Source organism: Diospyros lotus, chromosome 10 (assembly GCF_014633365.1).
Source record: "Diospyros lotus cultivar Yz01 chromosome 10, ASM1463336v1, whole genome shotgun sequence".
Taxonomy (NCBI): domain Eukaryota; kingdom Viridiplantae; phylum Streptophyta; class Magnoliopsida; order Ericales; family Ebenaceae; genus Diospyros; species Diospyros lotus.
The window spans coordinates 10,116,952-10,142,387 of record NC_068347.1 but is presented as its reverse complement, the minus strand read 5'-3'; the positions used below and the strand labels follow the sequence as shown (position 1 = coordinate 10,142,387).

Sequence of the window (25,436 nt, the reverse complement as noted above, 5' to 3'; positions counted from 1 at the left end):
GTTGATGGCTTTATTAATATAGTCGGGGTGCAAGGGGGAAGTGAAACAATGTCATTTGGAGTGCCCTCAATTATACAAAAGTTGCAAGAATACATCTGAATATATATATAAGAAGAAATATAAGGACAGCAGTAGCAATTTTCAGTTTCAGATGCACGAGAAAAATTTGAGAAGGTACAGTACAATCTTCATCACAACTTTACATTACATGCAACCCATTTCTGGACTAGAAAAAGAGCTGGCGGCTTGATACGCATACCTCTGTTCTTTTACCAGTAAAACTCCAGCGCCTTCTGTAAAATTGACTGCAGAATCTTGTAAATCCAAAAATGCATACATTACAAGTGTCTTCCCGGGAAAGGATCATGTTGTCATGTGAGGAGAGCTTCAATTCAACGTAGCAATATGTTCCCTGTAAAGCTTACTGGACTAGACATTTTTTGTTAAAGACAATCCAGAATTGGATATTTTTTTTCTCTGTATTCTCATCATTCACAACATCATCATCCACAGCCGCACTAGGGAGGTCAGGCCCAGGAGGGACCATTCCTGGATAGTTAGTTGTTGAGGAATCTGATCCTAACACGCTGTAGGACCAAATAGTAATAATAAGCAAGAACCTTTGGATGACCAAGAGGAGTTCAATAGTAGGCCATGAATTTAGAAGTTTACCTACTGTCCATAATAGCCATAGAACGAAGCTTGCAATTTGTAAAACTACATAAAATAATTTAACAAATTATAAATTATATATAAAGCATATAAAGCAGACTATGTAAGTTCATGTAAATCCTAATTTTATTTAGGGCAATGGTTAGCGGACTGTATAAGTTTATTTTTTACTTTTTCATTTTCTGATCCCAAACAGCAGTAAGTTAAGTAGTTTGCACCAAATATAGGAGCTTAAAAGCAACCGAGCAGATTAAAAAAAAATTGTCATTTGCTTTGAGGGAGCAAGTTAATTGTAAATTGGCTCCATTCTTGAACACACAATTAATGTTTCAACAAATCTGATAAACAAACAACATATGAGAAACCTATAATCCCACTACCAAGAAATTAATGTTCCTTGCCAAAGTGTTCCTGCATTTCATAAAGATATGCATTCTCCATTTCATAAATCACGTCAATTCCCTGTCAAAGTATCTGATGGATTTAATTATGAATGTCAAAGGACTATTTTTCCCTAATCTTTAAAAATTCTATTTTGGTCATAAACCTTACCATTATAAGCTAAAAAAAAAATAACATACGATTAAAAAAATAAAAAATAACAAATCAAACCAATGTGTAGTTTTAAGCTTTACATATATATATTAGAAGATAAAAATGAAATAATATTAAAAATTAAACTGTCTCAGGCCAAGCCAAAGCTCCAGCCTCCTCTCTCTTAGCTCCAACCAACTGCCAAAGCTCCAACCTCCCTCTCTCTCAGCACTAACCAACTGCCAACCTTAATGAAAGAATTATCCAGAGAATACCAAATTGTATATGGTTTAAAGTGACAATTTTGTTGTGTATGCACAGAACCATAGAAAAAGGTCACCCACTGTTTGAGGAAGGGAGGGGGAGAGAGACACTTCTCCAACTGTTTGATCAATTTCAGCTGCATCTGAGCTCGTTGCCAGAAGAAGAAAAAGAAAAGAGGATGGTTGTTTTGGAAAGAGGTTGGATTCTCCAGACAAGAAGAAGCAGAGGAGTGGGACAGATTTTGCAGAGGACTTTGGGTGGATCTGGTTCACTAGTGGTGAAGGAATAAATATTTCCCAGGATATTGGTGTAAGAGGCAATTACTTTTGTTGGAAGGAGAAGAGAGAGAGAGAGATTCAGAGAAGTTACTGCACTTTCTAGTCTATGTGGATGACATTATGATATGGCTGAGAGAAGTTGTCTAAAGGAAAAATTGGCTAAGCAGTTTGAAATCAAAGATCTTGGAAGACAAAAATACTTTCTCAGGATTAAGGTGGCCTACTTCAAGTAAGGTATTTTCTATCTCAATGAAAGTATATGTGAGATCTTTGATGTTAGTGTTAGTTAGCCAGTTTATGCATGATCTAGGAATGGATCATATGCAAGCAGTTCACAAAATTCTCCACTATCGGAAATCAACTCCAGGAAGAGGTATTATGTTTCGACCTAAAAGAATCAATTAGGGGAATTGTAAAATATTCCACTGTATGCATTTCATTGATCTAGGATGACTTATATACAGAAAACTCCTAAAAAATCTCCTACAAACTCACCTAATTTACAGGAATTGATAACAATAAATTGTCGTGTACCTATAAGGGGGACTATTGTAATAAGTAAGAATGTTGGTAGAACAAGTGTAATTGAGGAGAAGTATAAACTTTGAATGCAGGAAGTGGTAACCGTTATTCGCGCCAACTTCCCGCCAGGACCGGGTATATAAGCTCGTCCCGAACTCATTGTGAATCATCAAATACCATTTGAATTGATTCTCATTCAATTTCCCTCTCTAATTCTCTTCCCTCTCATTTCATTCTCAATTCTTCTCCATCAATTCTCTAATTTCCCTTTCCCTCATCTCAATTCCTGCCTAAATTCCCTCTACAAAGAGGAGAGAACTCTGTCAGATCCAAGTGATTGACAATAGGTATAAGAGCATCATTCCTGGCCCAAGAATTTCGATGAACTCAAAGAGATGGCAGACAACACTCGCATGAAGTAAATGGAATTGCAACTCCAGTAGGTGACGGGCACAGTGATGAACATGTAGACTCGAGTTGGATCCATGGAGGATGCCATTGGAATGGTGGTTGATGAGAAGTTCGAGAAGGCATCGGATCAGTTTCGCGGAGATATGTGCAGCTAGATCAGAGAGGAGATGAGGGAACAAAGCAATATATTGCGTGATCAGATGCAGCAGTTTATGCTCATGTTCTCAAGCCAAGCACAGGTGAGGATGTCCCTGGATTTTCCCTTGCGAGAAAGATCGGATCCAATCCTGTCAGGAGTTGGCACAAACCAAAGGGTGGTCAGCTCGTTGGAGGTGGAGGCAGTCATGGGGGACAATGGAGTGGAGGGAAGACCGAAGATCCAAGTGAATTCAAACCACCACAGTTTCCTTGTCTTGAAATTGGAGTTGCCAGTGTTCAATGAGACGAAGCCACATTGGTGGGTTCGCCAGTGTGAAATTGTTTGGGATACATCAAGTGGCCGAAGATCAGAAGATCAACTTGGCCGTGGCCTACTTGAATGATGTAGGAGATGTGTTGTATCAGGGGTGGTCGAGGGTGAGAAAAGAGTGCGACTGGGAGAAGTTTGCCAAGGGATTATGCGAGGTTTGGGGAGAAGAGAATGTTAAAAGGCATTTGTACTAGATTAGGGGTTTTAATGTAAGAGAGATGTCAGGGATTTATTTTTTGTATAAGTTCTTCTAGAAGGATATATTTCTAGAAGGCTGATCGGTTTCTATTTTAACTGTCATTTAGGGGCAGTCAGTCAGGTTAGCTATTCCTGCCTCTATAGTCTATAAATAGGGGTCAGAAGGTAGACTTTGGGATTAGCTTTCATTGTGATTTTATACTGTCTTGTGCGAGTATGTGCTATGTGTGAAAGAGGGTATATCTTTCGGGAATCAACTCCGTATAGCTTTCAGGTTTTATGGGCTTTGAGAGTTGGGAGTAAGAAGCACATGTAATCATGTATTATCATTCAAAGATAGTGGAGAAAGCAAAGGGCAAAGCCAATTTGGACGTAGGTCTCATTTGAGACTGAACCAGGATAAGTTTTTGTGTTCTTTAATGTTCTTGATTCAATTCTTATATTTTTCTGTTTCACTTTTATATTGTGAGATTGAGAGATTGTTTCGGGTGTGTTTTGAGGGTTGAATGATCATTCTAAGAGGAGAGATCTACGCTAATAGAGAACCATGGATGTAGTTGAGGAGTTCAACAAAATGAAGCAGAGTGGATCGATGCAGGAGTATCATCTCAGGTCCGAGGAGATGAAATCCCTAATGCTTAGCAGAAATCCGTACATGACCAAAGACTACTTCGTGTCAAGCTTCCTTAGCGACCAGGAACTTAGATTTGCAGTGAAGATGACAAGGCCAAGAATAGTGCAAGAACCGATGGAGAGTGCTCTACTCTAAGAGTTGAATGTGGAAGCCCTGATGAAGAAGCAGAGGAATCAGGGCAAAGGAAACGGCTTGGTCCTATCGCCACCCATGGCGAGGATGCTAGGAAGAGAGACCTACAAGGATGGGGCAATGCCGAAGTTGCCGGCAATACCACCCCCTACTAATATGGGGCAAGAAGGGGGAAGAGTGATAGAGTAGAGGAGGCCTTATGGGCTATGTTACAAGTGTGGAGATAGGTACTTTCTAGGACACTAATGCAAGAGACAATTGCTGTAATGGCCCGCCTCCCGAAGCCCCCGTGCACCAAGAGAATCCGTGAGAGGGTCATTACTAAAATGATACCGAACAAAACACAACTACAACTCATGTAAAATCCTTATTAAAATCATATTCTTTTTATCATTTCACATCTCATAATCATTTTTACAAAACCATTCATCACTTGGGCCCACCTGGGCTTACATAACATATGACAATCTCAAAAACGTAAACATTAACCTTAACAAAGACACGATGACACTCAGAATCTAGTTTCGGGAGAGCTCTACACTTGCTACCATGACTTGACGGCCTGGACCTAAACCCCGCTGAACGTACCTATTATCACAAGCGTATCTCTTACCTGGCATGATGGAAAACAAACATGAGTCGCGAGACTCGGCAAGTTTATGAAAGGAAGGTGTCACAACCCTAGGGTCAGTTAGGGTTGTGATCGGAATTGGGAGGAGAAATCAAAATTATAGGAGGGAAAGATCAGTAGAAGGAGAGAGAGATATTGAGAGAAAGGGGGAGAAGTTGACGGAGATTGGAGAGAGTCTTAAGAGAGAAAATCAGATTTCATTCATTCAAATCAAGTATATCCAATAAACTCCTAACAACAGCCTTATATAGGCATCATTGACTTCTAACAGCCTAACCACTTGCTAACAATATATCCTAACAGTTATTATAAATCTATTACAAGATTACCCCCCTTTTATTATATTCCTATTACAACATTGACCCTCCTATACTCCTAGGTACATGACAATTCTCTCCGCCTTAAAATGTTTCTTGTCCCCAAGAAACTTATTATCATTGAGTTGCTCTTTCTTCATCCAATTCCAACCTTTTCTATTTGCTTCATTCGTCTTTCCTTCTTTCTCCTCTTAGGCCTCTTCTTCAGTTTGCAAGATCCATCCCAAACATAATTTGGCTTAGAGCTGCAATAGAAGCAACCTGATTGGCCTCAATGATTTCAAGTTCAAATCTGTGAGTGCTTGATGAAATAGGAGACCCAAGCTACAGAAGGTGCTTGTCCCTAAGAAAGCCCCTCACTTGAAAGAAATTTGAAAGAGGCAGAGGAAAGGTGGATTCAATCTTGAATGGATCATTAGCTAACTTAATTTTTACTTGAAGATGTGAATGTAGCTCAATAATCGTCTTCCTTTTAACATGACCACTCAAAATTGTCACTTCTGGCTGCTCCAATACCAAGAAATCCAGACCCTTAATGTCCTCATATGGAGTTTTTCCAACAAACAAACCATCTGCCCCTGTCGGTAATTTAACGACATCTTCTTTCTGTTCCTCAGAATATTCCCGAAGCTCAATCTCAACATTTTTATTCTCCACTTCAGCAACACCTTCTTCTTTTTGCTCACCAGAATATTTCAGAAGCTTGCTCTCCACAGCTTCCTTCTCCAATAATCTTCTGTTACAAAAATTCAATCCTGGCTTGTTTGAATCAATCATCTTCTGGTGGGAACTTCCTGGCTGGCCATCGAAAACATTTCTTCTTGGTTGGTCGAAGAATTCTGCTGGAAACTTGTAGTTGTACTCCTTCGGCTGCTCTATGTTAAGCAAATCCTCTTTGTTAAAATTCTCATGATAATCCTCAAAGAATTCTGCAGGGAAGTTGTAATGGTACTTCTTAGTAAGTATCATTGCAAACTCCTGCAATTATTTGTGTAGCATCCGGCCAAATTCCTTGCTCAATTCATATACCACACTTCTTGTTCCCTTGTCCAATTGGCTGATCCCCTTCTCCTGTTTCTTGTTGTTTCCCGCTGAAATTGCAGCCTTCTTTTGCTGCCATTGGAGCTCCAATTGCCTCATGCGTGCATTGCTTTCCATGGCTGATTTTTTTCACAAACTGTATACTTCGAAATCCAACGTTTCTGTTGTGCAAACACTTCCGGACTTGATTGAGTGCTGCTGTGCTAATACTTCCAGACTTGATTGGATTGGTTTAGCTTCTAGATTCATCTCACGAAATCACTGAGATCTAGATCTGCTTTGCCTCCAAATCTGATTCAATTCCGATTAACTGAATCGATGATGGACCTCAATTAATCGGATCAGCTCTGCCTCAATTCGCCCTTCTTGCCCAAACCGACTTGGAGGACCCCCAGAATCGTTTCTCACCGTTTGGGATCGAACTTGTTTGCTTGTGCTCGCCTCACCCAATCACTTCTCTGAAACGCCTCGGGACCAGCAACTCGCTTATGTTCAATAGTGGCGTAGGAACTTGCTTCTCATCGTCAACTTCCTAATTTGCATCAATTTCCGAAGTATGTTTCAGCTTCACACGTCTTCATATCTAGGCTGAGATTAGCAATGTTTCTAGCCACGAAACTATCGTTGTGCCGCTCGAATTCGCCTCCAATTTCAACTCAGTATTGCTGCGGACCTCTCCTAGCCTGCATTGTCTTCACTTCCGAGCCGAAGTGGCTTTGCTCGGTTTTGCTTTTCAATTCCGAGTTTGCTCTACTCGGCAACGCCTTCCAAATCCAAGTTCAATTCTGAATTCAGTCGTTGCTTCTTCCCCGAGGAGCGTTGCCTCCAATATTCAAGTCGCAGTGGATTACGGAACCTTTTCTGCCTGCTGTTTCCGACTTGCAACAGCCGCGACCCTCCCAATCACCGTCCACTGGTTGCGACCATTGGCTCATTTATGGACTTCACCTGAATTGCTTCACATAATCGCCAAGGAAAATGCCTGGTTCCAGCAGAAAAACTATCCGCTCACCTCCGATCACCAACTGTGAACGCTCCTATGTTCGCGTCGCCTCCGTCGAAATCGTTGTTCACTCAACCACCTGACCTAATCACCTTCAAATTTCGAACTGAAATTATAGCCAACTAATCGATCGGAATTCTCCTATTGAAATCGCCTGGGTTGCTCGCCTACTAATTCTGATTAGCTGAAATTGCTTCAAGAGTTCTTGGAAGCACCGACGGAACGGCCTAGCCAAGTCGTTTTTGCTTGTCTTCACAATCTGGACCTTAATCTAGATTCTCAACCGAGAATTCCTCCAACGGAATCACTGAGGCTGATTTAACCTGCAAAATTTGAACACATACTGCTAGAATTCACAACTTGAATGGCCGACTCTCTTCAAATCGAATAAAATCACAGCCAAGGATTGGTTGCTCTGATACCAATTGTCACAACCCTAGGGTTAGTTAGGGTTGTGATCGGAATTGGGAGGAGAAATTAGAATTATAGGAGGGAAAGATCAGTAGAAGGAGAGAGAGATATTGAGAGAAAGGGGGAGAAGTTGACGGAGATTGGAGAGTCTTAAGAGAGAAAATCAGATTTCATTCATTCAAATCAAGTATGTCCAATAAACTCCTAACAACAGCATTATATAGGCATAATTGACTTCTAACAGCCTAACCACTTGCTAACAATATATCCTAACAGTTATTATAAACTTATTACAAGATTACCCCCCTTTTATTATATTCCTATTACAACATTGACCCTCCTATACTCCTAGGTACATGACAGAAGACTATAGGTTTAAGGTAGGACTCTTCCCATGACACCCCATGCATTTTATGTCAATGCAACCACGCCATGTCATGATCCATACGTACCTTACTTCTACATGCATAACATAAAGTTAACTACACATAAGGAACTAGGGGCCCACATAAGTCACACATTGGCACTCGGGTCTCGCATACAAACCTGTTGTAGCCTAACATAGGCTACCATATCATCATTCTCTTAGACCAGCCTTTTCCTGACATGGTTGGCTTTTCCTGACATTCAACATTTGGCTTTTCCTGATACTCGTTACATGCAAGTTTAGGTTTAAGAAAGGAGACTGCACACATAGGATGGTCGGGTAGAGTTAAGAGTGTGTTCTCATTTATAAGGTTAGGATTATATTCCTAGTGTAAGTTAAGCTTAGTTAGAATCTTTAAATTTGGATATGGCTGTAGCGCAGGAAATAAGTGTTGAAGAATGGAATGTCGGAACGCATGATGGAAGACTAATGACTCAGGTCAGGATTCTATGGATGTTGAGGTTTGCCACAAGTACATGGTAGGAGTAGACCCCGCTCAAGGTACGTGCTCGACGTCTAGGATAATCTTAGTGTTTGCATCTCAATTCGTATTAGTTTGCGGCTTTAATGAAAGGCACGATATAAGTGAGAGGCTAAGTGCATGATGGATGATCACAAGTTGTTGAGGGTATGTTCTTTGATGGTCTTAGGGTAGCAGGTGTGACTGTCGATGGAGAGCTACAGTAAGCCAATAAGTGAAAGTTAGATATTAGAACCCACCTAAGGGAATCTGCAGTCGATAGGAACTCCCAAATGGGAATTCGGTGGGCAGAGTGCATAGTGCTGATAACTAGAGTAGGTTTAACCCTATAAATGAAGTAAATATTAAGGTGATTTGGAAGTCATAAGTCGTATAAGGAAAATTGAGGTTGGTAGTTGACTCAGTGCATGAAGAAAAAGAAAAGAGGGGAACCTAGTGTAGGCGAGACCTCGAGGATGATTCGGTGACACAAGACGGCTAGTGAGATACTGGAAAATGATGATATGGAATGTTCCAGAAGTGATGTTGAGTAATCTCATGAGAATTGCAAGCGTGTCTTGAGGAAATGGATCGATAGCAAATTTCGAGGACGAAATTCTAATAATAAGGGGGGAAATGTAGCATCCCAAAAATTTGGAGACAAGTAAAAATAATTAATTTGGGTGTTTGAGGATATGTTAGAATATTTGGAGATTTTTGAGAAAATATTTATTTATGATATTTTGAAGAAATAGGAAATTAAGGTGATTAATTAAATTAATTGGAAGTATTTATGAAAATAATAAAATAAAATATAATAAAAATAATAACAATAATAATAGAAATAATAATAATAATAATAATAATAATAATAATGATAATAATAAAAAAGTAAATTAAATTAAATTAATTACTTAATGTATATATATGTGTGTGTGTGTGTGTGTATGCATGGCGTGGCCCATCCTTGGCCATTCCAATTTGTGGCTTAAAAGCCACTTAAGTTGATATATACCAAGGGAGGCTTGGGCAGCAAGCATTGAAGGCAATTTGAAGGCCAATTCGGCCACTTTTGCGGCCAAGAAACAGGGAGTAAATGAGAGAAAGGAATGAGAGAAAATAAGGGGAGAAGAAGGGCTCGCGAGCAGTAGATGGGAGGGAAGAAAATTAGAGAAAATCAAGAGATTTTAGGGATTTATCGGTGATTAAAGTATTCAGGTAAGTGAGTAAAATTATTATAAATATTATATGTTTAAATTATAAATTTTATACGGTTAAATTATATAGTTTACGTAGTTAAAATTAATTAATTTAGGTCACAGTTGTATTAATTGTTAGGAAACGTTTTACTTCGCATCGGAAGCACAAAAGAGGCAGGAATCAACCGTTTTCAGGCAAGCTCCTATCCCCCTCCCCATGATCTTCATTTCCTGCGAGAGTCTTCGTTATTTCTGATATTTTAAACCCTCCCTCACCGTGACTCGGTTCCACGCATTAATAGTTATAATCCGCGTGGTAACCACCCTATGACTTATGTTTTATTAATGAGTTTATTGTCAATGGAATGAGTTAAATAATGATGTCTTGGTGTCTCTCTTTTCGACCGTCACGGAGCTTCGTATCGCTCTGCTTTCCTTGGGAATGATGTCGAACCCACTGGGGCTAGGTTCTTAGAAAATAATCTGGTAATATGAAAATATGTTAAAAGTCTATTATATATGTTGAGATGATTTTCTACAAATGAGAATGGTATCATGATGTTATGTGGTTATGTACATGATGAGTTATGGAGAAATGTTGGGTAATGTTAAGTTTAGAAGATATAAAGTTAATAGTGTCAGTAAGTGTGTCTAGGGGTATGGGGTACAAAACCACTGACTGTCGACCGTGGGTCGTGGCAGTTGATGGCTAGATGTATGAGCGTCAGTCATCAGTTGTTACGATAAGCGCTAGACGAGCCAGAAGAGCTAGTACTCCAGATTCCCGCCTTGGTTTGTGCATATCATGATGTGTGTGCTACAGGGGGCTGGGTTGCATTCACGTGGGATCATGCTTTGTGTGATGGGATGTATGAGCATTGGTATGACCCGGTTGGTCTAAGAGCCAACTTGGGTATCCTAGGTGAGCATATGCATTTAGAGCATGCTGCATATGTGTATTCCTATGTGAGACGTAGCAGGGCCTGATGCTTGGTTTATGGGGGCCTTGTCATCACGTTTATGCTACAAAGCCCATTGCATTTCTTATGTGTTGCATCGCATGGTTTTATTGTTACTGTTATTTTGGACGGGAGTACCGTGCCAAGTGTCAGGAGTACCGACTCATGTGAGCTTCGGCTCAACTTAGATATTAGCTCAGGGTTAGCCTAAGGGAAGACCAAGATCGCGAAAGTATATGATAATGTGATGTATGACAGGAATAACATATGAGGGTATGATGGGTATCAGGAAAAGCATGTAACGAGTATTAGGAAAAGCCAAATGTTGAATGTTAGGAAAAGCAGACCATGTCAGGAAAAGGCTGGTCTAAGAGAATGATGATATGGTAGCCTATGTTAGGCTACAACAGGTTTGTATGCGGGACCCGAGTGCCAATGTGTGACTTATGTGAGCCCCTGGTTCCTTATGTGTAGTTAACTTTATGTTATGCATGTAGAAGTAAGGTATATATGGATCATGACATGGCATGGTTGCATTGACATAAAATGCATGGGGTGTCATGGGAAGAGTCCTACCTTAAACCTATAGCCTTCCTTTCATAAACTTGCTGAGTCTCGCAACTCATGTTTGTTTTCCATCATTCCAGGTAAGAGATACGCCTGTGATAGCAGGTACGTTCAGCGGGGTTTGGGTCCAGGCCGTCAAGTCATGGTAGCAAGTGTAGAGCTCTCCCGAAACTAGATCCTGGGTGTCATCGTGTCTTTGTTAAGGTTAATGTTTACGTTTTTGAGATTGTCATATGTTATGTAAGCCTAAGTGGGCCCAAGTGATGAATGATTTTGTAAAAATGATTATGAGATGTGAAATGATAAAAAGAATATGATTTTAATAAGGATTTTACATGAGTTGTAGTTGTGTTTTGTTCGGTATCATTTTAGTAATGACCCTCTCACGAATCCTCTTGGTGCACGGGGGCTCCGGGAGGTGGGCTGTTACAATTGCTCCTGTTGGAAGGGGGAGAGATGGAGAAGGACGCTGAAGGAGAGGTCATGGTTGTGGGGGATGATTGGGAAGAAGAAGACAATGACATTATATCCTTGCATGCCATAAAAAGGAGTGGCTGTCAGACTCGGATCTGACAGGAGAGTTCCTTCCGTAATTGAGAAGGAAATGCGAGAGGAGGGAAAGATTGAGAAGGGAAAAGGAGAGGGAGAGTAAGTTCTAGAATCGGAGAGAGAGAGAAATGAGAGCAAATTGAGAAAGGGAGGGAAAGGAAATTGTGGAATAATCCTCACATGATTTCCCCATCCTCGATCAACTATTATTTATAAGCAAGATACAAGTGGCGCGGCAGTAACTAACTGCCCAGCACGCGCCCACTTGAGGAATTTGAATTATTCCTCTCCCAGCTATTACAATACTGCCCATGCTATTCTAATTACTCATATAACCTCAGCCTATGACAGTGGCTAGCAGCAAGATTATCAAAGTTGAAGGGAAGCTGCAAGAGGGAACCCTCATGGTGCTAATTGACAGTGGGAGTACCCACAACTTCATTAACGAAGGGACAACAAGGAGGATGAATTGTGAGTTGTCTAGCACCTAACCCCTATCGGTAACAGTGGCTAATGGGAGCAAGGTACTGAGTAAATTAGATTGTCTGGGATTTTGTTGGATAAAGCAAAGAGAAACGTTTGAAGCAGACTTGAGGTTGCTAAAATTGGGAGGCTGCCAGAAAGTTTTCGGGGTTGATTGGATGAAAGGAGTAAGTCCTATCAACTTCGACTTTAATAAGATGGAGGTTACATTGGAGAATGAAGGTAGGAGAATCACATTATAGCGGAATGTGGAAAAAAGGGCCTACAATTTGATTAGGGGAAAGAGGTTGCACAAGCTACTCAAGTGCAGGCTCTCTCAGGTGGCTCAATTATTCTTGATTGAGGCCAATGAGGAGACCGAGGAGCAAGGGGAATAGGAGGGACAGTGCTCGATGACCACCAACTAGCTAACCACACCCCCATGGCAGGTACATGAGTTGGCTTCCTCAATGCATTACTTGTTGAGTTTAGGGACTTATTTGCAGATCCTAAGGATCTAACCCCTAAAAGGCCATTTAATCACTCCATTCCCTTACAACCCAAAGCTACCCCAGTTAACATAAGATCTTGTAGATATTCCCCAAAGTTTAAAATTGAAATCGAGAAATTAGTCAAAGAAATGCTGGACAACTCTATTATCTGTCCCAATAGAAGCCCATTTGCCTCTCTTGTCCTTTTAGTTAAAAAAAAAAAGATGGAACCTAGCGCTTTTGTATTGACTACTGTTAAGTTTTGGAAAAAAATAACCTTACTGTCTCACTTTTTTTATTCACTAGAAAAGCTTGATTTATACAAGCTTCTTTACAAAAATAGGAAACAACTAACTTTAGGAAAGAATCATAGGATCTATACAATTTAGGATACAACCAGGATAGGAAACATAATCTAATCTAGAAGATACAATTTTACTTTTAGGAAATAATATATACAGTCAATCAATCTAGGAAACATATATAATCAATCATCAATTAATCAATCACCAATCAATGATTGAATCATTCCAAATCAACTGCCATCTTTCCCAATACAGAAACATTACTCTTGCTGCTGTTTCTTTTTACTTAGGGAAACCCTAGCTGCTGACACTCCCCCTCAAGATTGAGCGTGTATATCTTGCATCCCAATCTTGCTTATCATCCTGTTAAACACTGGTGTACGCAGGCCCTTAATTAGCATGTCTGCTAATTGATCTTGTGATGAGATGTATGGTGTGCATATCAGCCCACTATCCAATTTCTCCTTGATAAAGTGCTTATCTACTTCAATGTGCTTTGTCCTGTCATGTTGAACAGGATTATGAGCGACATTGATTGCCGATTTGTTGTCACAGTAGAGCTTCATAGGCGTAGTCCACTCAATCTTGAGATCATTTAGAAGAATTTTTAGCCACAATAATTCACACATACCTAGAGCCATGGAACGAAATTCTGCCTTAGCACTTAACCTAGCCACCACATTTTGTTTTTTGCTCCTCCACGTTACCAAATGGCCTCCCAACATAGTACAATATCTGGAAGTAGATCTTCTATCTACAACAGAGCCGGCATAGTCTGCATCTGTGTAGGCCTCAAGGGTCATAGCTTCTCCCTTTTTGAACAAAATGCCTCTTCCAGGTGCTCATTTTAGATAGTGGAGTATTCGATACACAGCTTTAAGATGGACTTCCCTTGGGTTATGCATGAATTGACTAACCACCCCCACAGCATAGGCTATCTAGCCGAGTATGGGCCAAATATATCAGCTTTCCAACCAGCCTTTGGTAAACTCCCTTGTCAACCTTATCTCCTTCTAGAGCTTCTCCCAACTTATGATTTGGGTCAATGCGTGTGTCACTTGCTTTGCATCCTAGCAATCTGGTCTCCTTTAAAAAGTCTACCACATATTTTTGCTGAGATATGAATATGCCCTCTTTAGAATGAGCCACCTCTATTCCCAAAAAATATTTTAATCTCCCCAAATCTTTGATTTCAAACTCCTTTAACAAGCACTCCTTTAATTGAGTCATCCCTTCTTTGTCATTGCCGGTAAAAACAATATCATTTACATACATAATTAACACAGTTACTCCCTCTGTGGCCGAATGTTGAATAAAAAGAGTATGGTCTCCTTGGCTTTGTCTATATCCCATGCCAAGCATGTGGGGATTGTTTCAGTCCATACATGGCTTTTTTTAGTTTGCATACAACCGACCCTTGTGTGGCTATTTCATAACTTGGTGGTATTTCCATATATACCTCCTCCTCTAGGTTACCATGTAAAAATACATTTTTCACGTCAAACTGATGCAATGGCCAACCTAGATTAGCAGCTAACGAAAGAAGGACTCTAACTGTATTTAGTTTAGCCACCGGTGCAAAAGTGTCCAAATAGTCTACCCTATACACTTGTGTATATCTCTTGGCAATCAATCTTACTTTGTACCGATCTAGAGATCCATCAGACCTATATTTCACAGTATAAACCCATTTACAACTCATTGGATGTTTTCCTTTAGGCAATTTTACCACTTCCCAAGTCTGATTTTTTACCAAGGCTGTCATCTCAGCTTCCATGGCATCCTTCCAATTCTTATTCCCTATAGCTTCAGAAAAACTTTTTGGAATAGGGATGGTATGTAGGCTGGTAAGAAAGGCTTTATGGGTAGGAGACAACTTAGAAAAGGAAAGAAATAGGTGTAATGGATGCTTGGTACAAGTTCTTTTCCCTTTTCTTAGAGCAATGGGCTAATCAAGGTCATAGGTATCTAGTTGGACAATAGCTTCAGCAGATTTTGTAGAGCTCATATGAGTCATATCAAGAGAATTGGTTGCGGGAATACCTGGTGATGACTCTGAAATGGCAGGATTGTCGGTGCTACTGCTTGTAGAGACCGTAAGACTAGGACTTGTAGAGGATGCAGGAGCTTACATAGGACTAGATTCGGTTTTATTCCTCCTTGAGTATACCTGCATAGGCCGAGGAGTAGAAAGTGAAGCTTTCTCAAGTGTCATGTTTTTCGAGTCTTTATGTCTAGGAGATGGGTTCAAGGATAGCATATTAGGGTCAGGAAGAAAGGAGAAATCCCTATTAATCAAGGTCTGATTTTGTTCTAAAATAGTTGATGATCTGAAGTACGACTTATTTTCAGCAAAGGTAACATCAGCAGATACAAAATATTTCTTTGAGGGAGGATGATAGCATCGATAGCCTTTTTGTGTAGATGAATATCCAATAAATACACATTTTAAGGCACGAGGATCTAGTTTCCCTCTATTGGCTGTTGGAATATGAACATAGGCCGTGCACCCGAATATCTTGGGCTGCCAATTACTAGTCACATGGAAGTCAGGAAAATGACTCATCAATAGTTGAATAGGACTTTGAGATTCTAGGGTTTTAGATGGCAATCTGTTGATAAGAGTGGTGGCAGTTAGGGCTGCTTCTCCCCAATAATGTTGAGGGACATTATGGTGAAAAAGAAGTGCTCGAATAACAGCTAGAAGATGACCATTTTTTCTCTCGGCCACCCCATTTTGTTGAGGGGTGTAAGGACAAGAAGACTCATGAATAATACCTTTTTGTTGAAAAAAAGCGGATAGAGTGTGATTGAAGAAATCTCTAGCATTATCAGATCTAAACCACTTTACATTTACCCCAAACTGAGTCTTAACTATGTTTAAAAATCGGGGAAAACATGGTTTACTTCTGACTTGACTTTCAACAAATATAACCACACCACTCTAGTACAATCATCAACAAATAAGACAAACCATCTTGTCCCAGAAATATTGGGAACACTTGATGGACCCCAAATGTCACTATGGATTAAAGAGAAGGGGAAATCAGTCCTTTTATTAGAAAGAGGGAAAGAAACCCTTTTATGTTTGGCAAGTTCACAATCAGCACAATGAAAACAACAACAACAACATATCCAGCCTTTATCCCACTATGTGGGGTCGGCTACATGAATTCTAGACTTCCATGTATTTCTGTCTTTTGTCATATCCTCATTTAAATCCATATATTTCATATCAAATTTTAAGTCTCTGCCAAAGTCTTCTTGGGTCTATCTCTACCTCTTTTTGTGACTAATTGTTCCATTTCATCAACTCTCCTTATAAGAGCGTCTCTTAGTCTCCTTCTCACATAACCAAACCATCTTAGTCTAGTCTCTCTCATCTTCTCCTCGATTGGAACTACTCCTACCTTATTAAGAATAACTTCATTTCTAATTTTATCCTTTCTTGTATGTCCGCACATCCATCTTAACATCCTCATATCCGCTACACTCGTCTTTTGCTCATGCTGGTATTTGACTGCTCAACATTCTGAGCCATACAGCAAGACTGGTCTTATAGTTGTCCTATAAAATTTTCCTTTCAATTTTAATGGGATTTTACTATCACATAACACTTCCGATGCATTTCTCCATTTTAGCCAACCTGCCTTAATTCTATGTGCGACATCCTTGTGGATTTCTCCATCTTTTTGAATCACTGATCCCAAATATCGAAAATGGTCTTTTCTTTGTAAGATTTGGTCTTCTAATTTTATTATAACATCATCCACTCTTGCATTTTTACTAAATTTGCATTCCATATATTCTGTTTTGTTTCTACTTAATTTAAATCCCTTAGATTCTAAATTGTTTCTCCACAACTCAAGCTTAGTGTTCACTCCTTCTTTTGTTTCATCCACCAACACTATGTCATCTGCAAATAGCATACATCATAGCACATCTGTCTGAATATCTTTAGTGAGTTCATCCATTACTAGGGCAAATAAGGAGGGATGACCCATTCTATAATGCTGTAACCACATCTCATCCTCAAAAAGTTTTTGAACAGATATAAGATTAGCAAATAATTTGGGGACATGAAGGACATTCTTGAGGGTTAGGTGATCATTGAAAAGAATATCTCCTTGACTAGCAACGGTAATGAGTGAGCCATCTGCCATTGTAATTTTTCTAGAGCTAGGACAACGATTATAGGAAGTAAACAATTGTGGATGGGATGTCATGTGATCTGAAGCACCCGAGTTTAGGATCCAACAATGTTGGTGTAAAGTTTCTGAAGCATGTAGGGAAAAAGTGAAGGAAGCAATACCTGTGAAAGCAAGAGAGCTACCTTTTTCTGCCTTTTTGTCTAGAGATCCCAGAAAATTTTTTAGTCTTTCAATTTCTACCTTGTTGAGTTCAACAGATTGTCCCCCATGCTCCAATCCTCTCGGTTCCAGTTGTTGCTGACCGTTGGCTGCTGCTATATGCACTTGACTCCTTGCTGGTCCCCCTCTAAATGGCTTTCCATGGAGCTTCCAGCACTTCTCTATGGTGTGCCTAAGTTTTTTACAAAAGGTACACCATAAAGAATACCTATCCACTGGTTTCTTTTCATCCCTAGGGCCTTTGTTTTGATTATGAGTTTTGGCAGAACTCTTACCAAAGATAGCTTCTAGCATCACACCCCTTCTCCCTTCTTCTGCCCTTATTAAGGAGATTACGTCATTCAAGGAAGGTAAATCCTCCTTGCCAAGAATCTGTACTCTAACCACATCAAATTCACTGTTGAGGCCGGCCAAGAAGTCATATATCCGCTCCTTTTCAACAAATCTCTTATGGAGTGCAGCATCCTCACTACATTTCATCTTCAAACATTGGTAGTGATCTAGCTCTTGCCATTGAGTTTGCAACATATTTGCATACTCTGTGATGGTCTTTGAGCCTTGTTTGGTTGCTGCCACCCTTGCCCGTATTTCATAGATTTGGGCTGCATCTTTAACCTTGGAATAGGTCAAGTTTATGGCCTCCCAAATATCCTTAGTTGTGGTAAAAAACATGACAGTGTCACTGATCTCAGGAACCATGGAATTCCAAAGCCAGGACATTACCAAGGAATCTTCCTTGTCCCATGCTACGAATGCTGGATCACCTTCTTTTGGTCCCATTCCTAACAAGTGGCTAAGCTTCCCCTTCCCTTTAAGAAAGGTCCGGATCAGCTGTGACCACTTTAGATAGTTTTTCCCGTTCAAACGATAGGCTGCCTGGAGAGACTGCAATTCTCCTCCCAAGGTCCCATTTTGAGTTCCAACAATTGGAACTTCTGAGGTATGGCAAGAATTGGCTGTGCCTGATGTAGGTTCTTGGACGGAAGACATCTCTTGGCTAAGATTCAGATGACAAACGAAAGATGGGAAGACTGGTAAGGATAGGCTTTATAGATCCCAAAGAATTGTAGAACAAAAACAACCCCTAAGGCTCTGATACCATGTTAAGTTTTGGAAAAAAATAACCTTACTGTCTCACTTTTTTTATTCACTAGAAAAGCTTGATTTATACAAGCTTCTTTACAAAAATAAGAAACAACTAACTTTGGGAAAGAATCCTAGGATCTATACAATTTAGGATACAACCAAGATAAAAAACATAATCTAATCTACAAGATACAATTTTACTTTTAGGAAATAATATATACAGTCAATCAATCTAGGAAACATATATAATCAATCACCAATCAATCATCAATCAATCAATCACCAATCAATGATTGAATCATCAATCAATCAATCACCAATTAATCATCAATTAATCAATCACCAATCAATGATTGAATCATCAATCAATCAATCATCAATTAATCAATCACCGATCAATGATTGAATCATTCCATATCAGCTGCCATCTTTCCCAATACAGAAACATTACTCTTGCTGTTGTTTCTTTTTACTTAGGGAAACCCTAGCTGCTGACAACTACCACCAGCTAAACCACATCACTGTCAAGGATAAATTTCCTATTCCTATTATTAAAGACCTCTTAGATGAATTGAGCCATGCTTCAGTATTCTCCAAACTTGACCTAAGATCCGACTATCATGAAATCCAAATGAACCTAATCGATATACCCAAAATAGCTTTCAGAACTCACCATGGGCATTATGAGTTTACAGTGATACTGTTAGGATTAACTAATGCACCAGCAACCTTTCAAGCCCTAATGAACCACATCTTTGAAACATACCTTCGGAAATTTGTGCTAATGTTCTTTGATGATATATTGATCTACAACCCTACCTTTTCTCAGCACCTAGAACACCTTCGGACTGCATTTCAGGTCCTTAGACTCAATAGGCCATGCATCAAAAAGTCCAAATGTGCCTTTGCTTGGAAGCAGGTGGAGTATTTAGGGTATGTTATCTCTAGTGCTGGAGTTAGCACTAACCCCAAGAAAATTTCGACTATACCTAGACCAGGGAACATCAAGTCCTTGAGGGGGTTCTTGTGGTTGACGGGCTATTACAAACGTTTTGTGAAAAACTATGGGTTGATAAGCAAACCATTGACATAATTATTAAAAAAAAGGATAACTTTAGATAGAGTGAAGAGACAAAGGCTGCTTTTGGGCAATTGAAGCAAGCCATGTGTGAGATGCTCGTGTTGGGGATCCCTAATTTTGGTAAGCCATTCACCTTGGAGACAAAGGCTAGTGGAACGAGAGTAGAGGCTATTTTATCACAAGATGGCCGACCCTTGGCTTTCATGAGCCAGGCCTTAGCCTCAAGGCATCAAGGACACAGCACTTATGACAAGGAGTTATTGGTCGTGCTTATGACAGTGGATAAGTGGAGACACTATTTGGAGGGGGGACAATTCACAATCAGAGGACAAATCATGAGAGTCTCAAGTTCTGCTCATAGCAAAAGTTGCATACCAATTTGCAAAAGAAAGGGATGGCTAAACTAATGGGATTGAATTTTGTGATTCAGTATAGAAAAGGAAAAGAAAATGTGGCTACTGACGCCCTAAAAAAAAAGGTGAAATCCCTTACCTTAAGGGCCCCTCCCTGCCGACCCCACATATGGGGAGAGGAGGTTAATCACGGAACTCAACAGCTAAGGATCGAACATGGGACCTCTCACCAGCTATGTAGCGGCTACAGTCTAAACATCCTAAAGACATGCTCGCCCCTGACCATTGGGTTATGCCCGCAAGGGTTACTGACGCCCTATCAAGATGCTATGAGGAGGGAGACTATGCAACTATCACAACTTTGGTACTAGATTGGTACCAAGAGGTGACAACAAGCTATGATAAAGAGACTTGGGCAAGGGAGCTATTGGAGCAGCTCAGCTTGGATGGCAATAGCAAGTACGGGTACACCATTTGCAATGGCTTAATGAGATACCGAGGGCAGTTCCTAATAGTGGATTGTGAGGCATTGAAGAGAAGAATCCTCCAGACCATGCATGATTCCCCCTTGGGGGAACACTGGTATCCAGAACACTTACCGAAAGGTAAAGCAGGTGTTCTATTGGCCTGGCTTAAAAAAGGCAGTGATGGAGTTGTATTGCAATGTGACACATGCAAGAGGTGCAAGCACGAGTCGGTGGCAAGGCCAGGCCCCCTGTAGCCTTTAGGGATCCCAGATCAGGCTTGGGCCAACAAAACTATAGATTTTGTAGAGGGATTGCCCAGGTCAGAGGGGAAGAATTGTATCTTGGTGGTGGTGGATTGATTGACTAAGTATAGCCACTTCCTCAGTCTGTCCCACCCATTCATAACACAAGAAGTGGTCAGGGTATTCTTGGACCATGTGGTGAAATTACATGGGGTGCCCCAAACCATCATTTCGGACAGGGACAAGGTGTTCACTAGCTTGTTTTGACAAGATCTACTGAAATTGTTGGGTTCTAAGCTCCACATGTCCACCTCCTACCACCCGGAGACTAATGGCCAATCGAAGAGGGTTAACCAATGCCTTGAGACCTATCTGAGGTGTTTCTGTTTTATGCAGCCTAAGGGGTGGCACAAATGACTGTCTCTAATACAATGGTGGTATAATTCCAGCTACCATAGATCCATTGGGATGACACCATTTGAGGCTTTGTATGGATACAAGCCTAACCTACTACCATCTATGGTGGAGCCAACATTAGTAGCTGTTGTGGATGCCTATCTGCAACACAGGCAGGACATCCTACAGACCTTAAAAACAAAGTTGGCCAAGGCCCAAAACCGGATGAAGCAGCTGGCAAATAAAAGGAGGAGTGAGAGGAAGTTTGAGGTAGGAGAGGAGGTATACCTCAAGCTTAGTCAACCCCATTTGAGATCCCTCTCAAGGCAGCCTATTACTAAGCTAAGCCCTAGGTTCTACGGCCCCTATACCATCACTGCAAAGGTAGGGCCGATAACCTACCAGCTGTAACTACCCAAGGGAACACAAATTCACCCCATGTTCCATGTGTCCCTCCTCAAAAAAGGCAACTGGAATCAGACAGCCAATCAATTCCTCCCACCACCACTCAAAGAGGGGCAACCAACAGCCACACCAGTAGCTATCTTGGATAAGAGGGTGAAATTCCAACCCACTCACCCAAGTGTTAGTGCAATGGTCCTCATTGCACCTTGACAACAACACTTGGGAGTATCTACCATAGTTCCTCCAACAATTCCCAAGCGCGGCCAGCTTACTTAGCATTCTTAAGGACAAGAAATAGCTTAAGGAGGGGGGAGTTGTTGTGTACCTATAAGGGGGACTATTGTAATAAGTAAGAATGTCAGTAGGACAAGTGTAATTAAGGAGAAGTGTAAAATTTGAATGCGGGAAGTGGTAACCGTTATTGGCGCCAACCTCCCGCCGGCTCGTCCTAAACTCATTGTGAATCATTGAATACCATTTGAATTGATTCTCATTCAATTTCCCTCTCTAATTCTCTTCCCTCTTATTTCATTCTCAATTCTTCTCCCTTAATTCTCTAATTTCCCTTCCCCCCATCTCAATTTCTACCTAAATTCTCTCTACAAAGAGGAGAGAGAACTCTGTCAGATCCCGCCAGGCTCGTCCTAAACTCATTGTGAATCATTGAATACCATTTGAATTGATTCTCATTCAATTTCCCTCTCTAATTCTCTTCCCTCTTATTTCATTCTCAATTCTTCTCCCTTAATTCTCTAATTTCCCTTCCCCCCATCTCAATTTCTACCTAAATTCTCTCTACAAAGAGGAGAGAACTATGTCAGATCCAAGGGATTCAACATAAATTTAGCTAACTAATTTATAGATTTGGATTAGCATGACTTGGATATCTTTAGTTGATTCCGAGGCTGCTTTATCCTTATTCTTCTTTATCTGTTAATTTGATTTGTTGTGATCACCTTTGACCCTTATCCATTCGGTTTATAGATCCTTTTTTTGGCTTATCTCTATCTTTTTCCAACACGACCTAACCAAGATCTATCCCTAACAGCATACACTGATGCTAACTGTGCAGGCTCATTATCTGACAGAAGATATACCTTGGTCTATTGCAACTTCCTAGGAAATAATTTGGTAATGTGGAGAAGATCAAATGTAGAAGCAGAATCCAGAGCAATGGCACTTGGTATTTGTGAGCTAATGTGACTTAAGATCATCTTAGATGATTTGGGAAAATACGAAGATGAAGGTTTACTATGATAATATGTCAGCGATTAACATTGCAAATAATCTGATGCAACATGACAGAACCAAACATGTGGAGATATAGACAAACACTTCATCAAAGAAAAGATAGAAGCAGGACTTATTAGCCTACCAGATGTGCCATCTGAAGAACAAATTGTAGATGTTTTAACTAAGGGACTTTGTACACAGATTCCAGAAACTAACAAGCAAGCTGGGAATGACTAATATTTATTCACCAGCTTGAGGGAAGTGTTAGAAATCTCTAATTTCTCTCTTAGTTTAAATGTAAATAATAAATATGTGATTGAACTTTCATATTTTTTTTTCCCCATGATTTGGGATCTGATTTCCAAATCCCTTTTATTTAGGAGTCAATTCCTTTGATTTAGGATCTAAGTCTTTTCCCTATAAAGATATCCTTTGTACATATATACCAGAAAGCTGTATATAAATAAAAATATAGAAGATTATTCTGTTAACACTTTAGATAAATATGCCTCAGGAAGATAAGATGCATGAGATGCTGTTAAGATGATAAAACATGTGACAAGGCCAGACACACTTGTTAAGCGAGTGGATAGAATGGAATAAAAGAGGTAATAAGACTGAAGAAATTTTGGTAAAAGAATGCTTTGACATGACATAAGATATAATGACCCTACCGAAAATATGACCATGGATAAAGATAATTGGAGAGCTAGAATTCATGTGACCAACCTCACTTAGTAGGATTGAGGCTTCCAATGATGATGATTTCATTTTGGATAGATAACCTATGCTTGCGGATTAAATAATCACCTCAACACTTCCAGCATTAAATAAATTACTCTTTATCACAGTGAGTACCAATCCAAATGAAGCATAAAGGTTGTGTTGGTAACCTGCTAGTGCCAGGCAAGTAAAACGTTGTAATCATTTTAAACTTTATTTGACTAGTAAAGGCAAGCAGTGACCTACTAGTTGTGGTGTGTTGGATACCTAGAGCTAGTGAATCTAGGGGCTGTACAAGTTTTTGAGGTGAGCTTGGGTGAGAAAAACCCCAATGTCTGAATAGTGAAACAACAAGATTGGATTGAATATTGTAGAGATTGAATATTGTAGAGTGGATGTAAGTGCAAGTGGCACCAAACCACTATAAAAGACTTGTGCATAATGTGATTGTTTGGTTTGCTTATTCATTTTATATTCAGCACTTAACAAGATAAACAATGTAAAAGAGATTTAAAATTGAAAATTTTTTTATTGACTCAATTCACCCCTCATCTTGAGTCAAGCCATCATAACCCTCAGGCACCAGCAGTTGTTTCTTTTGGATACATAGAGCAATTATATGAGAGATGCAAGGGGACAAGTGGAAGCTAAAGTCAAATGTGTAACTACTAAAATAAACATATCACAAGAACCACACCTGATAAGTACAACTGAAATTTAAAAAACATGCCAAACAAAAAGGTATGAATTTTGTGAACTGCAAGTGCAAATACAGTAAAGCAATTTAGCAAAGCAAGCTCATATGCATGGGTGTTGATTCAAACAGTGCCCATCACAGTCAAATGTGTAACTACTGAAATAAACATATCACAAGAATCACACCTGAGAAGTACAACTGAAATTTAAAAAACATGCCAAACAAAAGGTATGAATTTTGTGAACTGCAAGAGCAAATACAGTAAAGCAATTTAGCAAAGCAAGCTCATATGCATAGGTGTTGATTCAAACAGTGCCCATCACAGTCAAATGTGTAACTACTGAAATAATTTATCTGCCAATTGATCACTGAGATCACATTGTCATGCATTTTTAAATATTTGAATACAGATACTATATTTAGCTATTTGTTTATGACCATTACATGATAACTTACCCATAATTTGGATTGTTTCCAGCCGTTCCCAGGCCCAGCTCATGCATATTTGCCTTTCCAACAAAAATCACACCACAGCTACGTAATCTTGATACAGAAACTGCATCCTTTTTAACAGGGCGCACCTCATGAAACCATGTTGTTGCACCTATTGCCATGGCATAGTGACAAAAATTATTACTTTATTTAGAAAAAGTGCAACAATGAAAATTTATATATACCCTTTGAGGGATGTGGATAACAGTCTATATCATCTTTGATTGAGACAAAAATCCCATCCAGGATTGACAATGGTTTTCCTGCACAACCAACAGCCATTTGGCAATTGCATAAAAGAACTCAGCATAACTTAAACGCACTCATAAACAAGGGTAGCCATTATAAATCAATACCCATTCAATAGGTAAGAAAATGGGAGTTGAAATATAAAATCATTGTACCTTCCTCAAACCTCTGAGTAGAAGCAGCAGCTTGCTTTCTTACTTCTTCGGCATCAAAAGAAATCAATAATGGTGCCGGGGGCTTCTTATTGCTGAACTCTTCCATGTCTGAAATCACACGTTCTGCAACCTATATTTTGACAGAAATTATTCCTGTGGTAGTTAAAGAGGATAATGAAACCTGGCAAAAGAGTAGGATACCATGGATGGAGTGGCCAGCCTAGACCGGTAAGCATAAGCAAAATCAGGTATCTTCCAATAATCAAAGGATGGAGTTAAATCACCAGTCTAGCACCTACCAGCATCATACTGTGGAAGACTCCGCAAGGCTAATTCAACACGACCCTCAGGTTTTCCATCTTCTTCCAAACTGACAAGAATAGGCAATGGATGCTTGCATTGCCATGGACGGATTGAGTCAGCCCACAACTTTATGTATGTATGTATGTATGTATATATATATGTATATACGGGTTTTTTTTTCTGTAAGTATATATGTATATATGTTATAGAAACTTGAATTTGAAGCAAGCAAATAATAACAATAACAA

The 25,436-nt window shown here is 39.8% G+C and overlaps 1 protein-coding gene across 2 annotated transcripts; it reads right to left on the bottom strand.

Moving 5' to 3' along the window:
• LOC127811819 (fatty acid amide hydrolase-like) lies at positions 1 to 25,298 on the bottom strand. Of its 2 annotated transcripts, none has more exons than XM_052351997.1 (6): positions 25,185 to 25,298; positions 24,886 to 25,015; positions 24,667 to 24,744; positions 24,446 to 24,593; positions 673 to 717; positions 1 to 587 (listed from the first exon to the last, which is right to left on the bottom strand). In XM_052351997.1, the coding sequence occupies exons 1-6, from the start codon at positions 25,191 to 25,193 to the stop codon at positions 422 to 424; spliced, it is 576 nt and encodes a 191-aa protein (XP_052207957.1). In that variant the 5' UTR covers positions 25,194 to 25,298; the 3' UTR covers positions 1 to 421. The 2 variants fall into 2 exon arrangements, with proteins under 2 accessions (XP_052207957.1, XP_052207958.1); XM_052351998.1 differs by having other exon boundaries at positions 25,087 to 25,220.
• Positions 25,299 to 25,436: the final 138 nt, after the last annotated feature.